The sequence below is a fragment of the Camelus dromedarius genome, chromosome 1 (genome assembly GCF_036321535.1).
Source record: "Camelus dromedarius isolate mCamDro1 chromosome 1, mCamDro1.pat, whole genome shotgun sequence".
Classification (NCBI taxonomy): Eukaryota; Metazoa; Chordata; class Mammalia; order Artiodactyla; family Camelidae; genus Camelus; species Camelus dromedarius.
The window spans coordinates 68,863,491-68,888,611 of NC_087436.1; the positions used below are offsets into that span (position 1 = coordinate 68,863,491).

At 35.6% G+C, this 25,121-nt stretch overlaps 1 protein-coding gene across 1 annotated transcript; it reads right to left on the reverse strand.

The window, feature by feature from the left end:
• Positions 1–286: 286 nt before the first annotated feature.
• LOC105101498 (transmembrane protease serine 11G) lies at positions 287–23,794 on the reverse strand. The gene is made up of 11 exons (XM_064489557.1): positions 23,778–23,794; positions 16,738–16,797; positions 16,128–16,249; positions 15,362–15,480; positions 11,800–11,867; positions 11,027–11,187; positions 5,398–5,436; positions 4,545–4,716; positions 3,252–3,511; positions 1,689–1,831; positions 287–564 (listed from the first exon to the last, which is right to left on the reverse strand). The coding sequence occupies exons 1-11, from the start codon at positions 23,792–23,794 to the stop codon at positions 403–405; spliced, it is 1,323 nt and encodes a 440-aa protein (XP_064345627.1). The 3' UTR covers positions 287–402.
• Positions 23,795–25,121: the final 1,327 nt, after the last annotated feature.

Below are 25,121 nucleotides of genomic sequence, written 5' to 3' on the forward strand. Positions count from 1 at the left end.
AAGGAAGATAAATACTGTGGAGTTAGGGAAGGGCAAGGTGCTGTGTCAGGAGAAAAATAAAGAGTATTTAGCCAGCTAGTATTTATCTGATTAAACTGCTGGATTATTCTAAAACAGGAAGTGTGTACTGGGGACAGAAAGGTGAGGCAGGAGGTAATCAGATACCCTTAGCAATGGCAGATCTTTGTGGCATTAACAGTATCTTGTTTGCTCATGGTCAGCAAAACACTTCAGGTGACGTGAAAGAAAGCCTGCTTTCTTCACATTTGAGGGAAGAGCTGTCAGATCATGGTTATTTGCATCTGAAACCTGATGACAATACACATCACAGTACATACTAAACACAATTTGCTAGAGACTACACATGACGTTTGCACTTTGGTTGCAGAGGTGATTGCTGCATTAGATGTTAGTTTTAGATTTAATCCAGTCCCGATAACGAGTCACTTTGGTATAAACTCCAGGCTTGTTTTCTTTTCCACAGTCCATTCCCCAGCTTACTATTCCAATAAGATACCAGATGTTTCTATCATTTGCTATAACCAGAGGTCCCCCAGAATCACCCTGGAGGAAAGAAGAAGAAAAAATATCAATGTCATACAAAAAGGAATGTCAGAAACATGAGTTAATCAGAATCTGGTTGTCTAATAAATTGATATTTTGAAGTATGAAAACCTAACTATTTTTACTTACCATTAGTATTAATATGATAATTAAATCTATTAACTCTCTGTTATCTTATTATCTCTGCTTATCTTTATTAATGTTTTTACTTGGAAAGTAGTGTGAATAAAGCTAAGTTTTCAGTTTTATCCTTGTGTAGTTTCCTCTCAATAGAGGTCACAAACTGAACCTAAGTCCAGGCATCCAATTCTTACATAAGTGGTAACCTCAAGGCTCACCTAAACGTCACCTCCTCCATGAAGCCTCTCCTAACTCTGTTAGGTAGGAATAGTCTCTTGCTTTAAATTTGAATCTCAACTTGTTCCACTCACGTTAGTTGATAGGAAGGTGTCTGGGAGGCTGTATCACTGCTGCAGTAGGTTTGAGAGGAGGAAGATATGCAAAGGGCAATCCAAACAAATGAGCACCATTTATTACAGAAAGGATTTTGCTGCCAAGTGAACTGATTTGAGTGTGTGAATCATGAGGACTTCCCCATATATTTAACCCAAAATTTAGACAAATGACTTCTAATTTTATCTTTTAGCAATGAGCCTATTCATTTAAAAGAGGTATTATGTGGAAGCCCCTTACAAACTTTTTTTTTTTAAATAAGAGAAATGATCCTGTTTGAGGTAGTTATGGGGGTCCCACAGTCTTGTGTCTTTACTACTGCAGATCACATCCCATGTTGCCTTACAATTAGAGGAATTAGATACCTAACTATTGGATATGACTATGGCTTGAATCAGTGAATTTGTGTCTTTCTGACTTGGTTTCTGTCATCTGCTTGCAGTCTTTTTCTCTAATCAGAGCTCTAGTTTGCAGCTGGTGATTATTTTTTACATATGTTTCTGGACAAAACAGTGATAAACAAGGACTATTATGGTTCTTCCATTCCCTCTATTTTATACTCTCTTCTCCACAATTTAATTTCATAGAGTCACTTGAAGTGTCATTGGTCTGTGTTCAGGAAGGCCATCTCTGTTAACAGATTCACTTTGCAAATTTAAGTCTATTCTTACCTCACAGGCATCTAGTTTTCCTCTCAAGAATCCAGCACATATCATGCCTGATGACACAGCACCACCATATACACTAACGCGGTTACATACATCATTACTTATGATCTCTACTTCAGCTTCTCTCAGAGTGTTGGGAAAGGGACCTAGAGAAGAAAAAAATAAATAGGTGAACAATTTCCACATTGTTGCTTATGATAATTAATTGTTGTTTCTTGAGAAGGATGGACCAGTGATAAAACATGTATTTGAGGTTATACGGCTGTAGGCTTGCTTACAGTCTTCAGATGTAAGTTTTATTTATTTATGTAAGTTATTATTCATTTAGGATGTCTTCCATGTGCTATGTACCATGCTTGGCACATTTACTCACTGTCTTATTTAATCCTAGCAACAGCCACCAAAGATAGATATGAGTATTCTCTTTTTCAAATGAGGAAAACAAAGCTCACCTGGTTATGAGTCTTAGCCATAGTCACATAGCTAAATGGGAGAAAATGTTAGATTTAAAGCCGGGGCATTTGGCACCACCTGGGGTAATCTGTGACAGTTTACCTTATCTGGAAATCTGCCTCACCACAAAGGACACAGCTATATAGGCATAGCTCAGAGATACTGCAGGTTTGGTTCCAGACAATCACAATAAAGCGAATATCGCAACAAAGTAAGTCACACAAACTTTTTGGTTTCCCAGCACATATAGAAAGTTATGTTCATACTACACTGTAGTCTGTTAAGTATACAATAGCATCATGTCTAAAAAAACAATATATGTACCTTAATTAAAAAGTACTTTATTACTAAAAAATGCTAACTACCATCTGATAAAGACTCAGGTAAAAGGTATACCCTGAGCAAGTACATAAATAAGACTAAAGTGTCATAATAAGCATCTAGAACAAGAATCAGAAATTCAAGAGTAAATTAAATTGTATATAATAAGTCCAACCAAGAAACATAAGAACTGGAAACTTACATTAGGATCTAAAGGTCTGTCTTTGCAGTTCATTGTGTATTAGTAAGTGTCATAAAATGCCATACTTGTCAACTTTATAAATTCTCAGGCTCAAAAACTGTTCCATAGATACATGCATCAGAAGGGCCCCATTAATATTTGGCATCAGGAGCGCCATTCAGATTGCTTGTTTAAGGCTGTTTCTGTTTAGCTATATGACACATTACAGAAGCTTATCATTATTACTGCTCGTAAATCAGATACTTTAAGTATCATGCAGCCACAGCAGAATTTCTACATATTCAGCAACAGAAAGAAAAAATCATGTGAAAAAATGCTTCAATTATTTTTGGAAAGAAAGTTATGACTATGTAGTTTCCAAAATACCCCATAAAGAAGACAATTAACATAGGTACTATGTAATAGTAATAGCAGCCTTCATAGTTCACCATATCTGGATTTCTTTCTTGTTTTTGCCATGTACGTCATGGGACATCTTTACTTCATCTCTTATTTTCTATATTTTGATTTTGTATCCTATTTTACGTCTCCATTCCAGTGGGGGATAGGCTTTCTTTTTTTTGCTTGGGAGTTTCTGCTGAGATACTCACCATTTGCTTTCAGTGCTCCCCATCCAGTAACAAACACTTTACTCCCAGGCAAGGCTTCAAAAGTAGCATCTGGGAGACAGACTCTGTGCACGTCGTCGGAAAATGTGACGGGGATGGAGAGCTTCACCACAGCGATGTCATCGTCATGCTTATGGGCAGCATAGTTTTCGTGAATGATAATTGACTGCACCTCTCTTCTCATTAGTGGAGGGCTTAGAGTTGTTCCAAAACTAGCCATCCAGAGTTTGGGGTTTTTGTAACTGATTACAGATTAAAAGATTATGGTTGGATTAGATCATTTCTGATCTAAAGTTGCCCAGGACTCTGGATGAGCATGGGACATAAGGGTGGGAGAAGGGCAAATTGTTTAAGGTGGTTGTTGATTGGGATCCTTCCACCTTCTATTTGATGCCTCTCCCTTAGGACTGCTTTGCTTTCATTTAGCTGATAACATATTCCCCCATACTAAGATAGCTTAAACTACTCTCCTTCCTTGATGAGAAGTTGGTATTTTTTTAAGGAAACAATGTATTATTGCCATTTTTGGTTGTAAAAGTAATTCCGATTAGTTGAGAAAAATATAAATAAAAAAAAACTAGACATGTGTAAACCCACCTGTGCACTCATAGCCATGCACAGTTATATAAATGTATGTATATCTATGGAGAGAGAAAGAAGGGAGGAAAGAAGGAAGGGAGGGAAGAAAAGAGAAAGGGAGAGAGAGAGCGAATTGGAGCCAAACTTTATATATTGTTTTTGCATCCTTTCTTTTTTAGATAAAATTTTATCCAGAATATTTCCCCATCTCATATGAATTTCTCTAGGGCTACTGTATCTCTTTATTATCTCCAAGTGTCTCATATGTTAAATCTTCAGAAGGCATACAAATAATAAAAGCACAGCACCAAAGATAATTCAAGTGGGATAATCAGATATTAGTTTGTAAGTTGGGATACTATTAACTGAGTTTTTTTTTTTAATCCACAAGATATCTCAGGAAAACTGGTAAATGCCTTTAACTTTTGGCAATGTTGACTTGTTTTTAAAGTTGAGGTTGCTGGAGATTATATGTGCAGTTGGAACTGAAGGTACTCTTTAAGTTTTTTCCTTTTTTTTTTTTTTTTTTTTTTACTATTCTTCAGTAATTGTTGCTTCTTATAAGTCTGCTGGACAATTATGAATACCATTTTAGGGCCTAAGATGATCAATGAAAGAGGGATAAGAATTATAGGAAGTGAAGGTGAGAAAAAGAGGTGAAACTGGTGATCTGGTTGGTACAGAATGAGGTCTTACATGTCAAAGCAATGAGCAGCAGTCAGGAGCCACTCCTCACTGATCAAAGATGCTCCACAGAAATGGACACCATCCACCTGAAGGCTAGCTTGCCATGGCCAATCAGCTCTCTTTGCAACATTACCATTAGCAATTCTTTCCATGGATGGGAACTCCCTCCCTAAACCGCAACCTGTCGAAGGGAATTAGATGGTTATTTCCGGAGTTATAATTGTGTGTGGGTACTTTTGGCACATAGTTAAAGATGGTAACCTTAAAATAATTAATCAAAATTATATGACAGAAATGATTATTCACATTGAAAAAGGGATTATCTTAAAAAAATTTAAACACCTTCCTTGATATACGTACCGCAATTTAACTTAAAATTTGTTTCATACTTTTCTGGGTCCGGTTCTTGTAGGTAGTTTACTGTAGTGATACCTGACAATTTTTAGTGTGAAATGTACACTACTTACAGTAGAAAAATGCCATTTGTACTCTTTTAAAATACTTGTCTAGTATTACAGTCATTACACCACTACAGCATAAATGTCAAAGTTCACATATTAAAGTTAGAGAGTGTCATTAAATTCTAAGCAGTATTTTCTGCTTTAACAAAATGAACCAAATAAAAATAAGTAAATAAGATAAAAGGGAATTCATAAAAAAAAAAGTCAGCGAAACTTTTATGAGGAGAGCAGCAAGTACATTCACATAGACATTCCCAATTATTAGCAACAGTTTTTTCCCCATGATAGAGTTAAATTATGTATCCATTCAGAAACATTATATACTTTTGGGGAATAGTAAACATGGAAATATTTTTAAAGTATTTGAATTTTATGCATCTTGATAATATTCTTGAACTTACAGCTGTTCAGGATATGCTCTGCATGTACTTTATTTATATCTGGAAAAAAAAAAGATGATTGCTCAGCAATGGAACAAGTATAATTTAAAATAATCCACCTATATAACATGAATATTTCTGGTTGGGAGGAACTGAATTAATCAAGAAATTCTTAATTTAAATAAAATCCTACAGGAGGGAGCATATAGGTCAGTGGTAGAGTGTATGCTTGGCGTGCACAAGGTCCTGGGTTCCATGCCCAGTACCTCCATTAAAATCAATCAATCAATCAATCAATCAATCAACCTAATTACTTCCTCCCTCTGAAAAAATTATAAAATAAATAAATAAATAAATAAATAAATAAATAAATAAATAAAAAAAATCCTACAAAAAGGAGAGGCCTAAATATAAATTAAACTCTTCTTCTGACAATATATGGACCCTGGGAAAATCTTGGTTCATAATTGTAAAATCATTGCCATGGGGAAGGATATTGCTTGCCAGGAAGGATGACTGTATCTAATTCATTAATGCCATACCAATTTATTAAAATATGAGTTAAATAGTAGAGAGTCTAGGTAGGAATGCTATCAGTAAGGCTAACATGAAAAACAGTGATAACATCAAATGTTGGCAAAGATACAGAGAAACTGGTTCACTCATATATTGCTGATGGGAATGCAAAGTTGCATAGCCATTCTGGAAAGTAGCTTGTTTGTTCCTTTCAAAACCAAAAATGATTATCAACCCAGCAGTTATACTCTACAACATTTATCCTAGAGAAATGGAGACATTTTCATGAAGGACCTTGTACATGAATGCTTATAGCAGCTTCACTGGGCTTCATTTCAATCTCAAAACTTGAAACTCCCCAAATGCTCTTCAGTGGATAGGTGGTTAAACTGTAGAATGCTATGGAACACTACTTGGCAGTAACAAAGAAAAAATTATTGATACATACAACATGGATGAACCTCAAAAAATTACGCTAAGCTAAAAAGGTCAATCTCAAAAAGATACAAAATACATAATTCTATTTATGTGAAATTCATAAAATAATATAATTACGGAAAATGGATTGGTGGTTGGCAGAAGCTAAGTATGGGTAGAGGAGATGGGTATGACTTTAAAGAGGTAACATCAGGGAGTTTTGATATTGTACAGTTGTATATACTGATTGTAGTGGTCACACAAGGCTACATGTGTGATAAAATTGCATAGAGCTGTACACACAAAGACACATACAAATGAACTCATATGTAACTGTGAAGTCTTAATAAGCTCTGTGGATTATAGCTATCTCAGTTTCTTAGTTTTGATATTGTACTGTATTATGGAAGGCTGGGGAAGGGTACAAGTGCATGAGATTTCTCTAAATTTCTTTTTAACCTCCTATGAGTCTATAATTATTTGAAAATAATATTTTAAAAATCAAGCATACTGGTAGAAAGTTTGAGTTATCTTTTTATTCTATAGAAAATGTTAAAAAAAAGATTGATATTTTAAGAGGTGATCAGAGTATACAGCCAAAAAGAAAATGTAAGGGGAAAATAGTAAGATATTATAGAGATATATGAGGTAATTAATGAATTAAAAAGTCTTCTTTTTTCTGGATTGTATGATATTTAGAGTATTAGTCAGCTTTTTAAAATTTGTGATTTGTTGTGATTTCTTTCCTGTTCTCACTTTCCTGCCTAAAATAAAATTTAGTTGAATAGTGTGTGGGATATTTGATATGGCTAAAGAAGATAGCACACTATTTGATTGAAAACAAACCACAAAATGGGTTAAGTGAAATAGGAAAAACAACATTTCTGGTTAACTTATTCTTACGCTAAATAAAAACTGCTATAAAGTATACTACTAAATTTAAAAGGTAAAAGAGCCACTGGCTGAAAACTTTGAGACTAGAAAAATTATTTTAAAATATTCAAAAGCTTTAGGTTATGCTTGTGTGAATAAAAGTAATATCACATTTATTTGACTTTGATCCCAGATAATTCACATAGAGTTAGAGGCAAAGTTAATACATTTTAAATACATTGTGGAAAAAAACAAGCATAATTGACTCAAATTATTTTTTAAAAAAGACTACCACCTATATCCTCCCTAGAGTGTGAAGGGTAACAGATTATGCCACTCCAAAAGAATGCCTCTTTGGCACAAGAATTATTTTGAGCTGAAAGTAATTGAGAAGAAGCAGATACAAGAAAAGCCTTCTGTGAGTTCCCTATTTGCCTAAAAACAGGACATAAAATTACCAAGGTGTCCCTCCTTTCCTCTCTACAAGAAAGGAAAAAGGTTAGTCCCTGGGGAAAACTTTAGACCCTGTCAGCCTGGAGAGGGCACCAGAGGAATCTGCATAACACACTTTACTAACTAGCCTTTTTCTCTGCTCCTAGAAGACAAAAACTGCTTTCTTTTGTTCTGCCATTTCTCCACAAATTTCCTGTTCTTTGGTGAAGATGCTAACACTGAATTCTAAGCCACCTCTCTGAGTTACTCATTTTCCCCTAGTTACCTCCCATGTATACGTCTTAGTAAACTTCTGTTTCAGAGATCGTGTCAAGATGGTGGAGTGGAAGGACCTTGATCTCACCTCCTCTCACAAACACAAAAAACCCACAACTGACTGCTGAACAAACATCAGTTAGAAAGACTGGAACCCACTCAAAAAGATCTTCTACAATTGGAGGCATAAAGAGGGAACCACAGCGGGACAGTAGGAGGGGCACACTTGATATATTTGGGTTCTCTACTGCCTGGATGGGCGACCCACAAGCTGGAGAATAATTATATTGCAGAGGTTCTCCCATGGGAGTGGGAGTTCTGAGCCCCACATCAGGCACCCCAGCCTGGGGACCTGACATTAGGATGAGGAACCCCTAGAGCACTTGGCTTTGAAGGCCAGTAGGGCTTAATTGTAGGAGCTCCACAAGACTGGGGGAAACAGAGACTTCACTTGTAAAGAGTGCACATAAAATCTCATGTGGACCAGGGCCAAGGACCAAAGTAATGATTTCGTAGGAGCCTTGGACAGACCTGCCTGCTGGTCTTACAGGGTATCCTGCGGAGGTGAGGGGTGTCTGTGGCTCACCCTCGGGGCATAAAAGCTGGTGTCAAACGTATCAGGGAGTATTCATCTGCATAAGCTCTCCTGGAAGCTGACATCTTGCTTGGGCTATTAGCCCCAAGACCTGGCACCACCCAACAGACTGTAGGAGGTTTATCAATTTTGTTTATTGTTTCGAAGTACCAGCTGTTAGTTTCATTAATCTTTTCCATAATTTTTTTTAGTCTCTATTTTATTTATGTCTGCTCTGATCTTTATGATGTCCTTCTACTAACTTTGGGTTTTGTTTGTTTTTCTTTCTTTGGTTGCTTAGTTGTAAGGTTAGGTTGTTTATTTGAGAACAAACAAAACTGATAAACTTTTAACCAGATTCATCAAGAAAAAAAGAGAGAGAGCCCAAATCAATAAAATCAGAAACAAAAAAGGAGAAGTTACAACTGATACCACAGAAATGCAAAGGGCCATAAGAGACTATTACAAGCAACTAATGCCAATAAAATGGACAAGCTAGAAGAAGTGAACAATTCTTAGAAAGGTACAATCTCCCAGTTCTTCAGCTTCCCCGTATCAGCATTTTTAAAGATACCTGAGAAAGTCCATAAAATAATACATTATATTAATTTGTTTGTACTTGTACTTTTCAAAACTTTTTAAACATTTTCCTAAAGAATACGTTCCACTGTTGTGACTATTTTCATTTTGCAAAACAAGAACTGCTCTAACTGCATTTACTGCTGGGTCACAGGTCTTCTGTGTTCTAAGTCTTGGTTTCTGCAGTCTCTCCTGAAGTGCATTCTGTGCATTTTTTCTTTATACACTGTGTATTTTAATGATTTCTCTTACCCTATGAAACTCAACTTTTGGTTTTTAAATTTTATATGTAATAACCTCTCCCCCTCCTTTTTTTTTTTTAAGCGTAGTTTTAAAACCCTATGTAAAAAAAAAAGGAATAATTCTGGATTCCTCAGTGTTCTGTGGTATTTATTAATTTTAGAAGACTGCTTTTGTTTCATGCCCACTTTCAAGAGACTGAGTTCATTTAGAGTTAAAAATACTACACTTTATAAATACCAAGTTCCTGCTTCGTGCTAAGTTCTTTGCTAATCTTGGGAATATGATTGTAATTACAGAGATACATTTCCTATTTTCAAGGAATTACAATTTTTTGCAGAGAGAAGTAAAATTTTAAAAATACACAAATTAATTTCCAAGTACCCTTGGGAAGCACAGAAGTCTCAGGATAAATTATGAATCTGAGGAGACCATTCCCTGGGGATAAGGAATGTCTTAATAGTAACTTACTTAGACAGGCAAGTGAAGACCCAGTGATGGATGGATCACCAGCAGGTGCCTTCATGGACCAACCTGATCAAGTAACACTGAACGACCTAAGTCCCCTAACGTCACAGAGTGGGGGTGGGGGGTGAGGCATAGATCCAAAAATGATGGAGTCTTAAGTTTCTAATCTTTGGCTTAATGGGAGCTGAAAATCAAAATTAGATTTTTTAAAAACAAAAATTTCATACATACTTACATCTCTTCAACAAAATGTTTCCTTCAGGAATTCTTGTCTTTAGTATCTAAAGCCCGGTGTGTTGGATTCAGAGTCTACTCTGTTCTATCTGCATGACTAGCAAAACTGAATGTTAAACATTACTTACAGAGACTTCTTATCTTCAGGCTATTTCTTCTTCTTTCTGACTTTGCCCAAAACCATGATACAGTTTTCTCATCTTTAAACATAATATAACTGCTCTAGCCCTCTGGAACAATTTGGGAGAAAGAGTACCTAGGGAAGACTTATAACTTGTAATTATCTGTCAGCTTTTAAATCTCATTTCACAACTTACACTGTTCTGGTAAAATATGACAATTTCAAAGTTAATCTAGAAGGTTAACAATAGTCTAAGAATTATAATTAGTTTTGTTTAATCTTAGACCCCAGACATCTATCACCCAGGTAAGTGTCTGTGTTACAAATGAGATGGTGTTTTTATGTTTGAGACAGGTACTTTCAGAGTCTGGCATCTTTGTCTTCCTTATCCCCTCCACGCCCTTGGGCAATCCTATCCTTTGTGTTTAGGAAGGGTTGTGGGAGTGTAAGAAAAAATACTTCCTTTCACTGGAGCCAAATCATGTTCGTGCCTCACATATTGTAATTTCTTTGCCCACACCACTCTTACACTCTGAATTCAGATTGGAGAGAGTATTGCAACAGAAATATGGGTTACTATATATGGGTTACTATGGGTTACTGTATCAGTGGCAAAATGTAGGTTTTTATCACATGAATACTTAATTAATTAAAACAATTTGACCAAGACTTCTTCTTTAAAAAAGTAAGAAATACTACTGTTTGAGTTATCATATAATTCTTATTTTATGATTGTTTCCGTATTAACCAAAGAAAGATAATCTTTGGTGTTGATTCTGTGGGGATTTATTTATTACCAAGTAAGAGACAAAAATGAAAAGTGGTTTCATTTTATGGTGAAATAAAGAAGATTTCTCCGTAGATAAGAAGATTGTTAAAATGATAAACTGTATCAAGGGAAGAAAAATGGTATTTCTTGCCTCTAAGATAAGGTGATGAAGTATCTGTCTTCAAGAAGCTTTCATTTAATCTCAACTTCTGTAGCAAAATGTTATCAGCTTGCCTTTTTACTGTGTCTGCATCATTAGAAACAAACTGAAATTTAAGCAATACATCCGTTTTCAAACCTTCATTACTTGACCTGAAAAAAAAAATTCCAGAATAAATGAGTGAGGGGATAGCCATAGTAATTATTATTTTATACCTTTTCATTTAAATATTAGTTATATCTTCAAGAAAGTGCAACATAAATATTTTATACGTTTTATTGTCATGGATTTTCCCCTTTCTGTATCATGTAGGTGTTAATACCTGAATTATTTCCTGCTTATAAAACTTGGTCATATTTAGGGAGGGGAGAATATCTGAGAATTCTAGAATTTTTTTCTGGATAAATAAATCAAGACCACTTGTTAAATTCATGAATTTTGTATATATGTTTTTCTTGATTAAAAAATGCATACATCTGTTTATTGTTAAAAATGTTTGTAAAACTGAGAGGAATTTTTAGTGATTGTAAGAATTTTTAACTGAAATGCAAAAGTCTTTAAAGAGACAACCAGTAGAATATATTTCATCTCTACGTAAGTTAAGAAACTCTCTCCCTATAGGTATTCCATTCAGGAGGAATAACAATTAAATGTGATAGTATAAAATTATTTTTGCCCTTGGTATTCACAAAGCAAATAATTGAAGAATAACTAAATAATACAAAGTCGCCTTTTCATCATATAATGTAATTAGTTGTGATTACCTAAAGTTGACAACATGAGACTTGATGTAATGATGATTTAAACTGGATCTTTGAAATATTTTATCTATCTGAGAAAAGGAAAAAAAAAACAACAGTAAAGGACTCTGTTAAATATGAATGTCACACATTTCAATATATCATAAAAATGCTTGTATAAAACTTGCAGTGATTCAAACAGCATTTACTTCTAAGTTTGTTTATAGCTATCCCCAAAAAGCTCATTGAGGCATAATCCTGTTGTCATAAAGGCCACCCCTGTAATTGAATGTTGAATAGCTTGTCACATGGTCAGAGATGGTTGATATAGAGTTGAATTAAGCTGCATATTTCAAAAGCCAGTGCAGAGACTGAGTTTCTTTGAAAACTTGCTATGAATGGACTTAGCACCCACTGTCATTCAAGCTTAGTTATCAACCTCATGGATATGATTGAAAGATCAGTTTTTTAGGCTTTAGTAAAAGTTTTTAGGCCATGTTTGGATCCTGTGGTAAATGGGGAAAAGATGAATGAATATTTATTATAAATATAGTCATCAAGAAAAATGCATTAAATCATTACTTATAAATAAGACAAGACAATATATGCCATTTGTATACCATTTTAGAATTCCTATATGGGACAATTTCTCTGTAGTATGAATTCCTAGAAGAAATTATTTCTTATTAAAACCACAGCTTATTACAGAGTCTGTGGTTTTACAGACCTATTTACTACCATTGACTCATTGAGCTGGCTTCTTAGAAAAATGACTGATCGTATGCCAAACGTTATGTGAACCTGAGTCTCAATAATTAATTCCACAAATCAGCAGAGAAGAGCTGCCAAACTGTGAAAGTGAGTGAATGTTGAACAGGTGTTTTTGACTCCTCTGATTCGACCGGTGAAATATTCTCTGGTGAAGTGCCTTGTCACATCATATTGGATAGGCTGATGAGCATAAACTTACTGAGAAATCAATACTTATTAAAAAAAGGAATGGTCATGTGTTTTTCTTCTGACTATGAAGGGACATTTGCTTTTTAAGGCAATAGTTTTATATACATATATGCATATTTATGTGAAAAAACATACATATTTATTGTAAAAAAGTTATATAAAGCAAACAAGAACTTTAAAGAACTCATCTATGAAACAGAAACAGACTCACAGAAATAGTAAACAATCTTATGGTTACCGGGGGAAAAGGAGTGGGAAGGGATAAATTTGGGAGTTCAAGATTTGCAAATGCTAGCCACTAAACATAAAAATAGGTAAAAAACAAGTTTCTTCTGTATAGCACAGGGAACTATATTCAATATTGTGTAATAACCTTTACTGAAAAAGAATATGAAAATGAATATATGTATATATATGTATGACTGGGACATTATGCTGTACCCCAGAAATTGACACATTATAACTGACTATACTTCAATTTAAAAAAAAGGCAAGCAATACAACAAAATATGATGAAAAGCCTTCAAATCATTTCAAAATCATGGTATAGGGAATCTTCTATTTACATTTTTGGCATATGTACTTCCAGATTTCCTACATACATTTATATATACTTATATATAATATTTATATTTCATATTCTACATATATTATTATGTTTTCTGCTTGCCTTCCATTCTCTTTCCAATTTTATGTTTTATTGTTGTTTCCCCTTAAAACACAGCTTTTTGAACTATGCATTATCCATGGCAAGTGAGTATATAAAGTCTAGATTATTGAACTCCATAAGAAGTCTCTAAAATTCATTTTAGGTATTGGCTTTAATTGCTTCTTCTGGGAAAATGCTTGCTAAAACTATAACTTACAGTGTAAATCAGGGGTCACCAAATTATAGCCTGTAGGGCAGATCCAGGCAGCCACTTGTTTTTGTATGGCTTATCATCTCACAATTTTTAATAGTTGAAAAAAATCCAAAGAAGAATGATACTTTGTGACATCTAAAAATTTTACAAAATTCAACTCTGCGTCCATCATAAAGTTTTATTAGACCACAGAGATTGTTGCCATGTTGTCTGTGGCTGCTGTTGCATGACACTGACAGATTTAAGTAGTTGCAGAGAGACCAGTTGGCCTGCAAAGCTGAAACTATTTACTATTTGGTGTTAAAGAAACAACTGGCCAACTCCTGATCCAAATTAATCTACTTCCCTTCTTTATGCTGTTTCCACTTATACTCTAGAGGACAGGACCAATACTAATGAAGTGGGCATTCATTTGCTAGTCATCTCCTAGTAAGTATTTTATGGCCCCACCATGTGGCACACACTGTGACAGGCACAAGAATAAGTAGACTTATCCCTTCACAATCCAGATGGACATAGACATAGAAAATAAAATGATGTAACAAAGTGTTAAGTGCTCCAGGAGAGGTGTATGAAAAGTTCTCAGAAAGTAAAGGAAACAGATGCTAACGTTTATTTAGACATAATTTTTCATACTTTATATTACTTTAACTTTATTTTTTGGGGGTAATTAGGTTTGTTTGTTTGTTTGTTTTTAATGGAGGTATTGGGGACTGAACCCAGGACCTTGTTCATGATAAGCAGGCACTCTACCACTGAACTATACCCTCCCCCCTAATGCTTTTTATTCACAATATTAACTAATCTTCAGAATAACTCAGGAAAGTGGATGAAATTATCCCTATTTTGTAGTAAAAATTTTGAGGGGTTAAATAGCTTTCCCAAAGTTGATAAGCTGACAAAGGGTAAAATTGGGATATGACCCTAGATGTTCTGACTTCAAAGCTTTGACTGTCTCTAATTCAGTGTATTGCTTCCTGAAACAAAATATTTTTTATCCTGCTCTGATTTTTTCCCCCTAATCAAAATTTCCTGAAGATGTATTTTTGAAGTCATGCCAATCCCACTCAGTTGCATCCTTCAACTCATTTCATCCGCTTCTGGTATTGGGTTGAAAAATGGCTAAAGAAATATTTCTGAACCTGATAAAAATGATCCTTCATCCTTGGTCCATGCTAGGCTCAGTAGAAGCTGTGTATACAACTAAAAAGCTAGTCTGTGTGTTTTGGTGGGATATTTTCAGGAATGAATGTTCAGTATAAGTTGCCTAATAGGAAATGTATCAGGTCATACACACATTAGGTCATACACACAGTAGGTGCTTAATATATGATATGTGGTAATGTTGTTTGTGCCTGAATGATTGTTATGTTTCTAGATAACTCTAATTTTTTTTTTTGGTATTTGAGCTATCTATTTTTCTGTTGGCCTTGTTCAGTCTATGGTGCAGTTATCCTTTGTTAATGTATTTTTCCAATTTTCCTGAGAAAATGTTGACTAGAATTGCCAGTATTAGCAAATAAAAATAGTGAAGTTTTAATTTCAGATAAAAAAGAATTATTTTTTAGTATAAGCATGTTTAAAATATTGCATGAAGAATATTTTCAGGAAATTAAAATTTAACTAGGCATTTATATTTGTCTGGCAACCCTAACATAGGTGCAGTTTGATGGGTTCTCACATTGCCTCTTATTTTATTTTAAACTCCTTTTTCACAATAGTATTGTCAGTGTAGGAATGATGCCAGCAAAGCTCAGGCTTACCTCATTATTGATTTTTTGTTTCAGGTCTGTCCTAATTTTTGAGTGTTCTACTGAAATATCAGGATCATATTCAATACTGGGAATCTGAAAGGAGGCTTGGTAATAGTGAAACTTCTGATCTGGAAGGGATAACAAAAGTGGATGGTTTCTCTTTAGTATGAGTTGTACAAATATCAGAAGGGATGACATACAAAAAACTCCTATAATTGCTAAACTACTGGGAATTAAATACTTAACAGCTGTGGCCAACACCTCCTTCGAATCCTTTGTGAAGATCACACATTCTCATAGTCACATGGTTGTCAGTTACGGCCTGACACAATTATCACCTGTTAGTGATAATTCATAAATTTAAGTTGTTAATTAAGTAATAATAATAGAATGTATTATATTCCCACAAGTTGACCTCAAAGTTAGAATTTCTACTAAAACAGTATTTTTACTTTTGGTACATTCAGTATTATTAAACCATATAATAACATATGATGTGAATCTATTGCATTGTTCAAGAGATAATATTATGGGACCCAAGTCAAATTTTAAAATGCTAGAAGTAATTTTTATGCATAAAGAATTATCATTTCCCAAATGTAGACAAATTTATGTGAAAATTGAATTATACAAAGTGTGTATACATATGCAAATTATTATTGCAATGAAAATTGCATTTAAAAATATTATAAAGGTTTTCTGTCATATTAAGGTTTTGAAATAAATTGACTAGATCTTCAAATTTTCAAAATAATACAGTGAGATGGAGTCTTACCAAATGCCAAATAATAAACAAGCAGCCCGATGATTATTGCTAGAACCATCACAGCAACTGTGATAATAAGGGCAATCGTCCATGGTTTCAGTGAACAACTTCTTCTGTCCCGTATTGATGGCCTTTTGAGAAAGAGTTGTGTATTAAAAGCAAAACTTAAACACTAGAATTTGTTTCACATAGTTTTGGTATAAGTTTTTTTCCCCCAAATTTATAGTTAGCCCTTATTGCATTTAGTGACGTTTAAGTATATTTTTCTATAAAAATTAGAACAAAATACTGTCAAAAATCTCATTAAGATTTTACTTTATATTTTGATTTTAAAAGTCAGAATTACACTACAGTTGGGTACTATTTCCTATGTTTCCTGGTCCATTATACTAGATATATTTTTGTGAAATATTTTCTGAAATGTTTTTGTCTTTGTAAATGAACTAATGCCATATATTTGGTTCATGTGCTTCAGATCATAGCCTCAAAGAGTGAGGGCATCTGGGACACTCCTCATTCTAGCTTGAACAGGCAGTGGCTCAGAGTGATTACTAAAACCTCAGAGTTGAATAGTGGAGGAGCTGGAACTAGGACTTGGGCTTTGGGGCTCTTTTCATACTTCTTATATCCATCATCCCGATTTATAGGACACGTAGTCTGTAAGGCGTATGAAGAACATCTAAAATACAGCAGGTTGAAGAATAGGAAATAGAGAACTATATGGAAGAAGTAATACACAAACCAAGAAGAGCTCATTCATATAATGAACAAATAAGTAGTGATAGCTCAGGACTCTGGACTCAGGAACTCTGCTACATGAGACCCACTGATGCGATATAACAAGTATCGTTTCATAAGGTTATAAGATTTTAAACTTGTGACTTTTATAGGTAATATTGCACAGGGCAAAGCCATGTTTATTTGAGTAAATAATGAATCAACTTAAAGAAAAATATTAAGACTAGTAGTATCAGTAGTATGCAAACATAGCAAAAAAACATGAAAGTGATATTATAAATGGTATTTAGTAAAACTTTTTGAAAGCAAGGAGATGTGGCAAAGCTCTGTCTCCATCCTCATGTCAGGGCCCACAGTCTAGAGACCAAGTCTAAACAGTGACAGAGGTGAGACTGACATGGATTGTCTAGGAGGATCTGATCCACGGGAGAGCTGAATGGGATTATGCTTCTGAAAGTTAAAGGTACTGGCTCTTGTTCAGTTAAAAATTAGACATGGAAGAGAAGAAGAAGGAATTGCCTTTTCTGGGATTGGTATCTAGTACTGCCAAAGTGGAAAATAGATCCTTCTTAAAAAATTAAAGATATTAACTGAGGTGTGCCTTTGGGTATCAATGATCTGAAAGGAGTAGGGATGCTTCTGTATCTGAGAAAAGAAGCTAAAGGCAGTTTCCCCACTCCAGAACTATCAACCTTAAGTATCTCAGGTAGCACCAATTCTGAGTTCTGCTGTGTTTCTGGAAGGATCTAAAGTTACTCTGGCTTGCTACTCTTTGGTTGGTGGCATGACAAGAGTATCACAATCAGCAAACATCTGAAGTTTCATTAGAAGAGCTGAGATCCTGCTGGGGCATAGACAAGAGCTGGTGAACATATTTATCACCTGTATTAATAGAAGATCATGGGCAGTCATGAACTCATTCAGTTGAAATTTATGAGTTTCTTCTGTGTGCCACTTTCTGCTCAAGATTCAAAGATGAATAAGATGTAGTCTCCCACCTTCAAGGTGTACAATCTAGAGACATATTAAGTAACTACTGTAATACAAATGATAGATGTCATAATGGAATTATACCCAGTATGCTATGGGGGGATGAGTAGGTACAAATGGTTTTGCCTTAGAGAAGCTGTCCTTCGAACTGGGCCTTGAAGGCTGAAGAGGAGGAATTGTCAGGCAGTGGGAACAGCATATACAAACACAAGGACAAGGACAAGGATTTCTCAAGGATGTTATTTGAGGAAGTAGAGTTTATGAATGAGAATAGAAATGAATTTAATGCAGAGTAATAGTTAACTCGGTAGATATTTATTGATCATTACTATGTACGAAACACAGAGGAACATAAAGGAGGGTCTTCAATAAGCCTTCCTCTCAAGGAACTTAGAGTCTTTTAAAGGAGGAGCACAGTGTACAAAAATTGCCGCCAGATTTGAAGAAAATTTCTAAGAGAATTTCAGAGGATTAATGATTTCTTTTTGGAGGAAATAATTGCTGAAAAATAATAATTCTTTAAAGCTTGAAAATGCTGGACCCATCATCTCACTGTCCTCCACTCTGTATCAGGTACAGAAGAGCATTCTTAAAGAGGGAGCTTGTTTTGCAACAAAATTTTCATCATCAAAAGGATATGGTTTTCTGTTGAGCTATTCCACTTCTAACTCCAGAAACATCACTGTGACTAAATTACCATTTTATGGATAGGCCATAAAAGAGAAATTGTTTGAGTTCATTTCCTTAACCCTGCAGACATGCCCTAAAATATTTATTCCTAGATGTTTTTTAAAAAATGAAAATAACTTTTGCTCCCTGATTTATTTTAGTGCTCACCTAAGTTTAACTTAACCAGTGATTAATTTCAATGACTAGTTTCAATGATTGTTCCATACTGGTGGAGTTTATACCTCATATGTCCTTGGTAAATATTTGTCTATTAATTAGAGTAATGTGGTATAAGGTATTTGCAACACAAAAGCTGTTTTTAGCAGAGAGTTTTGCTAGAGATGAATTTCTTCAAAAACAGCAGGAGGAGAAATAAAGCATTTTTATGGAATCAAAATATAATTATAAATTTTGTACTTAAAAATCTCTAAAGGACAATTCTTCCCTCTTTCCTTCCTGAATTCTCCCTCCCCCTAGTCCTTCTGATTGAGAGAATTTAATTTTGGTCAAACTATCCCAACAAGATGAGTATAAACAGGTTCACTGTAGGATAGGAATATCCAGCCTTAGAGAAGCCTATGGCATTCAAATAAAAGAAAAATATAAGTGACCTCACCTTTGAAATGTTCATGCCAAAGTGAAGAAGAGCAGCAACAAAAACTACCTATTCAACAAGTCAGTCAGGAAAACCATTCACAAAGAGTCAAAGTGTTTTTGAAAAATGTCATCCTTTTAATCCCTCCCCTACCTTCATTTAAATTCCAAGTGGCTCATGATCCAGACTCTCTCTTAGGGGATTATTGAACCAAAGCGCAGCAGACTGGAAAGAACTCTTTCTGCTCTTTTCAGTGTCAGCCATTTTCTTTCAATGTTACAATATTTGACCAAGGTACATCTTCAAGTTCTTTCCCCTAACATCTTTTATTTTTCCTGGAGTTTTTTCTAAATGCTTTATTTAATTAAAATATTGTCACTCGATGATTCAAAGATGAGGAATAAGGTAATTTCTTTCTGCCACAGCAATGGCCATATGATTTGAAGGGCTCATGGTCTCCAAAAGAAGTTGCTCAGCATGGTGGTTAAGAGTGTGGGTTCTGCAGCCAGCCCAACTGAGTTCTTATCCCAACTCCCCACTGCAGGACTTTGGGCAATCATTCAACTTCTTTGTGCCTCAGCTTCCTTGTTGGTAAAATGGGGGTAACAATACCAACCTTGTGGAATTTGTTGAAAAGATTAAATGAGTCACATGGAAGGACACTTAGAACAGTAAATAAAACATGGTGAGGACTTAGGAATTTTTGTTATTTTACTATCTATATTATCAAAAACAGCTGATAAAGGATATCAAGGAGTTTTTACATAGATGGAGTGAGCTGGTGGAAAGTGTGTGCTGGATCGTGGACATACTGCACATGAAAGAAAGAGGTGAGAACCGGTGTCCACAACCTGAGAATCTGAGTGGCAACACTGGCACAAACTACACAGAGATAGGGAAGAAGCTTGGGAGCCTAGCAAAGCCCTGCTTATCCCCATGGAGAGTTCCAGCAGATTGAAAAAAAAAAAAATTCCACGGTTGGAGAAAGGGAGGACACCAGAACCTTCAAGAGTAATCACAGGATTCAGAAGTAGGCATTATGTGGTGAGCACATTTTAGAGCATCCATGGGGAAAGAATTACTGGACAAAAATAATGGGTATGGCAAAATTTAAGTCAAGACAAGATGGGTGAATCATCTAGCTGGGGATTTTAATTCTTTGCTTAAAGAAGACAGCACAACTTGAGAAGAAAGTTGATATGCACATATCAGGAAATGGTGATGTCATTATTCATAATAACAGTGGCTTAGCAATGATGATGATGATCATTTTTTAATTGTACCACCAAATTCGATGAGACTTTCATTAAATCTGTGATGTAGGTAGAAATATTAAAAGTTGTGCAAAAGATTAAATGAAGATCTGTGCTTCCTTTTTATGTTTCGTGTTCTGACAAGCTGTGTGTCTTGTTTCCATAACCCCACATTAGGCAAATAAGAATGACATAATGTTTCATAAATGAAAAGTTGATGGATGTCATAATTAGAATATAATTAAAATAACTTGTTTTAGTTGATAATAGTTCAAAAGGGAATAAAGGTCAAAGAGTGCTACTCTTCAGAGCTCTGCTCATTAATGCAAATTTACATGGTGAAATTCTGTGGAAAGTTGTTCCTTGAAGGGGATTTTAGAGTACTGAGGTAATTAATACCTGATGAGGATCCAAAAGAATGCATATACCATTGACCTGGGCTGTCGAAAATAACTGACCAGAGCAGTACTTTCCACCCACTTTGGCTAATACTATTTCAGTTTTGTTAGTATATTTTCCTTCTTGCTAATGTTTTCATTTAAGCATCATTTATCTATAATCATGTCTCTTCCCACTGCTATTTAACAACAAATTTTGAGTTCCACAGGGAGTCAGGGCTTCTTTGAACATTAAAACACAAACTAATGTATTATCTACAAATCAAAAAAAGTTATAATACAAAAAAATATAATTTTCCACATCTTCAGTGATCTTTTCTTTGCTGTCCCATAGTGGTTTTTGTCTTTTTTCTTCCTTCTGCTTGTTTCCTCTGCCCCATCTTGTTCTATCACTTTCTTTCCAGTTTAGTCATTTATTTCTTATTCCCCTCTCCTTTTACCTCCTTTTACTTAAAAAAAAACCCCAAATATATGTATTAATAAGATTATTCAGATTTTTTTAGATTACCCACTCTCTGAACCTTGAAATCATGAGTATCTCCTTCTCCATAGCTCTTTCACCTAATCAGTCTACCTTAGAATTGTTTCTCCTGTTTGTACCTTCTTTGCATTTCCCTAATACCATTCTACCTCAAGCATTCAATGTATTTTATCTGGACAATAATAGTAGCCATTAATAGATCTCTTTATCTCCTATGATAACTTCCCTTCAAACACATTCTACAATTTTGCAGCCAGAATTTATCTTCTAAATATACAGTTCTGATAATGTGCAAACACTTTCAGATATTTATCATTACATAGACTGTAAACACTTTAGATTGGTATTCATTCACTTGTTCATTCAATAAATATTTATAGAGATCCTATTATATGCTAAAAACTGATTCTGTTGTTGGAAAAACCATGGTGAACAAGACAGACAAGTTTCCTGCTTTCATGGAGCTCACAGACTAGTGGAAGGGAAATGAAAATAAACAAGCTGAAGAGTAAGTTTCAACTCATGAAAGTAAAACACATTAATGAACAGAGTATGACTGGAGGCCGGGGGAAGAGATTGCTTAATTGGGTAACAAGGAGTTGTCCTCTGAGAGATGCTATTTGAGCTGAGAGATGAATAGTGAGGAAACATCTTCCAGAAGAATTGGGGAAAGAGCAACCAGGTGTCACCAAATTCCTAGAGCTGGGACAGGAGTGAATTTGCTGAGTTCATGAAAGAAACGAAGCCAATGTGCTGGATCACAGCAGGTCCAGGGAAAAGTAGAGAAAATTTAGCCAGAGACAAGCAAGGACCAAATCATAGGGTCTGAAGACCACAGCAAGGTGTTACAATTCTAAGGGCTATATGAACCCACTGGACAATTTTAAATGTGGAAAGGATGTGATATAACTTACATTTTTTTATATTCTTATTTTTTGAAGTGTAGTTGATTAACAGTGTTAGTTTCAAGTGTATAGCAAAGCAATTCACTTATAAATATACATACACACATATATATTTTTCAGATTCTTTTCCATTACAGCTAGTTACAGGAAATTGAATGTAGTTCCCTGTGCCCTACAGTAGGTCCTTCTTGTTTATCTATTTTAATTTACATTTTAAAAGAAAAGTCCTCCATTTGCTGTGTCTAACTTTTGAGTTCTCTTCCCTTCACATGTGCTATTCTGTTCCTTACGTCCAGCCACCCTGTTTTGCTCACAACATCTCCTCTGCCTAAAATGTCCTCTCTTCCTCTGTATTTTTAACCTCCTTTTCCCCAGCAGCTAGATTTTCCATTTCTGGAAACCTTTCAGTGCTCTGCTCTAATGCCTTTTCCTTCCTTTAAAGGTTAATTCCTTTCACAGTCCCACCCCAGTTAGCAACTCTCTTGAAGTCTCCTATACAGCTTTGTTGCTGTCTATTTTGTTGTATTGTTCACATTCTGTTTTCTGTTCTGGCTATTTGTGCCAATGACCTTGTCCTTCTCTCTGCCTCAGCTGCCCACTGTCATACTCAGGCTCTGTATCTAGCCATTACCAAGAGCTTCAATTTCTCCATGATCTAAATTTTAATTATCTAACTCTTCAACTTCCACCACTTACCCTTCGAGCTCACTGTCTTAGTACCCTGACTTCAATCCCACTGGGACTTAAAATCAACTGAGCCTACTATCTTTTCACTGTCTCCCAACACCCTCATTGGACTCATTCCCTGGTGTACACCCTCAGTCCTGCAGTCCTCTCTTACTTTGTCATAATCATGTAGCAAAATTCCAACCCTGGTTAAATACAACTTTCTAACTACTTTGCATTTACATAAATGTGGCTGGGAAAAAATGCTCAAAATGCTTATGAGTCTCATTTTAAACACAGGATCACTAACATCTAGTTAGCCCTCAGTGCTTCCTGGCGATCTTACTAATTTAGTTCCTCTCTCTTCTAGTGTGAGAAACAATTGTTTCATACTTTCTCTTCTCAAATCTCCAATAACTCTTCCTTCATCCTCACCCTCAGCTGATGGCCTTCATCTCATTTTACTGAGAAAACAGAAATAATCAGAAGAGAGCATCCATAAGCTCCCACTAACCCATCTCCCACCCCAGTTGTGCCTTTTCTATGTCAATTCTATGCCTGTCTTCTCTGCCTTTCTTCCTGTAACAACAGGAATGTTTGACACAGTGTTTGGCCCAAAGTGGGCAATAAATTCTGGTTAATTCATTGAACTGCATTGTTGTGTTTTCTGTAGAGACAATAAAATTTAAGTGAAGGGAGTATAGGATATAGAGCAAAAAGATGGGGTTCTAGGCATATCCTTCTACAATTTGTCAGAATCAGTCTGAGAAAAGGAAATCAAGAATTAAGACAATTACCTAGATAATTAAGAGAAGAGTTTCCCACTTTCTCTTAATTTCCCAGATGGTTTTCTCAATATCCCACTCACCTGTATAATCTGGTTTTTATGTGATCTATCATACAATAATAAAGTTTTCTCTAGGTTACTGTTATCTCATGGGCAAGAAAGAAGCTGATAAGTTACCTGTTATTGGATTGCATCTTAATGCATGCATTGTTCACTATTATGGGTCAGGCTTTTAAAAAGATATTTGAAGACAAAGTTATATAATATTTTATGCATTTACATGATATTTCACTTCTTCTAGCAATCCTGTTTATCTCACATAGTCTTCAACAGAAAATAAGAGTATTTCTCTCACGTTACTTTTTTCTTTAAGAGGTTGCTTTGGTCGCAGCAGTCTGAAGAGAGGTGGCATGTATGGTGGAAAGGGCCTGGTTGTTTTCAGGCAGAATGACTTTGCATCTCATCTATTAGAGGCTGAGTTTATTAATCTGTAAAATACAGATGATCCCTACAGAGATATTATAAGAATAAAAGAGATAGCAAGCGCTCACTTGTTGTTACCGTTATCAGACTTGGCCCCAAACCCAGTTTTTTTTTTCCATGATATGTGCTCTAAACTTTATCTTGTATTGCAAGCATTTCAGTAATCTGGATTTTAACTTACTAGTTTTTAATAAAGGAGAGAATTTCCAGAGAAGACATGGACATTTTACCGGAGAGTTGGTATTTTAGCTTGAATTGCAAGAATTATAGAAGATTTCACTTGTATAAACTTGAAAGAATTGATAAATTCAGGTAGTTATTGCCAAAACAATATTTAATTGTAGTAATTATTACAAATGACAGTAGCAGAGGAGAAGCAAGATGGTGGAGTATAAGGACGCTCGTAGCTCACCCTCTCCCACAAATACACCAAAACTCACATTTACAGAATTACTCAGCCAACCAGAGCACCTGCCGAACTCTGACAGAACATTGCCCTTTTGAAAGACAAAGACGCCAAAAATCTGGTAGGAGAAAAGGAAAAAAGAAGAAAAAGCAATACAGTGCGGGACCAGTCCTGCGGGGAGGGAGCGATAAAGGAGGACTTGTGCTCATTTGCTGGGTGTCTCCTCTTAAAATGAGAGGCCAGCAGGACAGAGAGGGAACCTCTGAGATTCAGATCTGCCCCGAGCACCCCTTGAGCGACAGAACTGAGTTAAACGACACCCAGCCCAAGACGCAAGCTGGCAGCTGGGGCCGGACAGGCCACCCGAGCCAGACGGAGGACTCGGGTGGCTGCACTGAGGCAGCCCCGGGGGACTGCAGGGTGCTGCGCACTGTGGCTGGGAGGGGATACAGAGCAGAACAACCTCAGTCCCCCATAAATTGCAAAAAAGCAAAGCAACATGGCTGGTGTGCCCTGTGGGGGAGGGGCGTCGTAGACTTTGTCTCCTCAGACCTGCGCCATTACTGACGCTTCTCGCAAGAAGAGAGGCAGGGTGCAGCCACAGCCGCCATCTCCTCCTGTGCGCAGGGCCT

Coding starts and splice junctions, on each gene's coding strand:
- LOC105101498 (XM_064489557.1), bottom strand. Junction 16,250..16,737: donor CGGGATGATGGATATAAGAA/GTATGAAAAGAG, acceptor CTTTCTCAAAAG/GCCATCAATACGGGACAGAA. Junction 565..1,688: donor GAAAACTAGATGCCTGTGAG/GTAAGAATAGAC, acceptor TCTTTCCTCCAG/GGTGATTCTGGGGGACCTCT.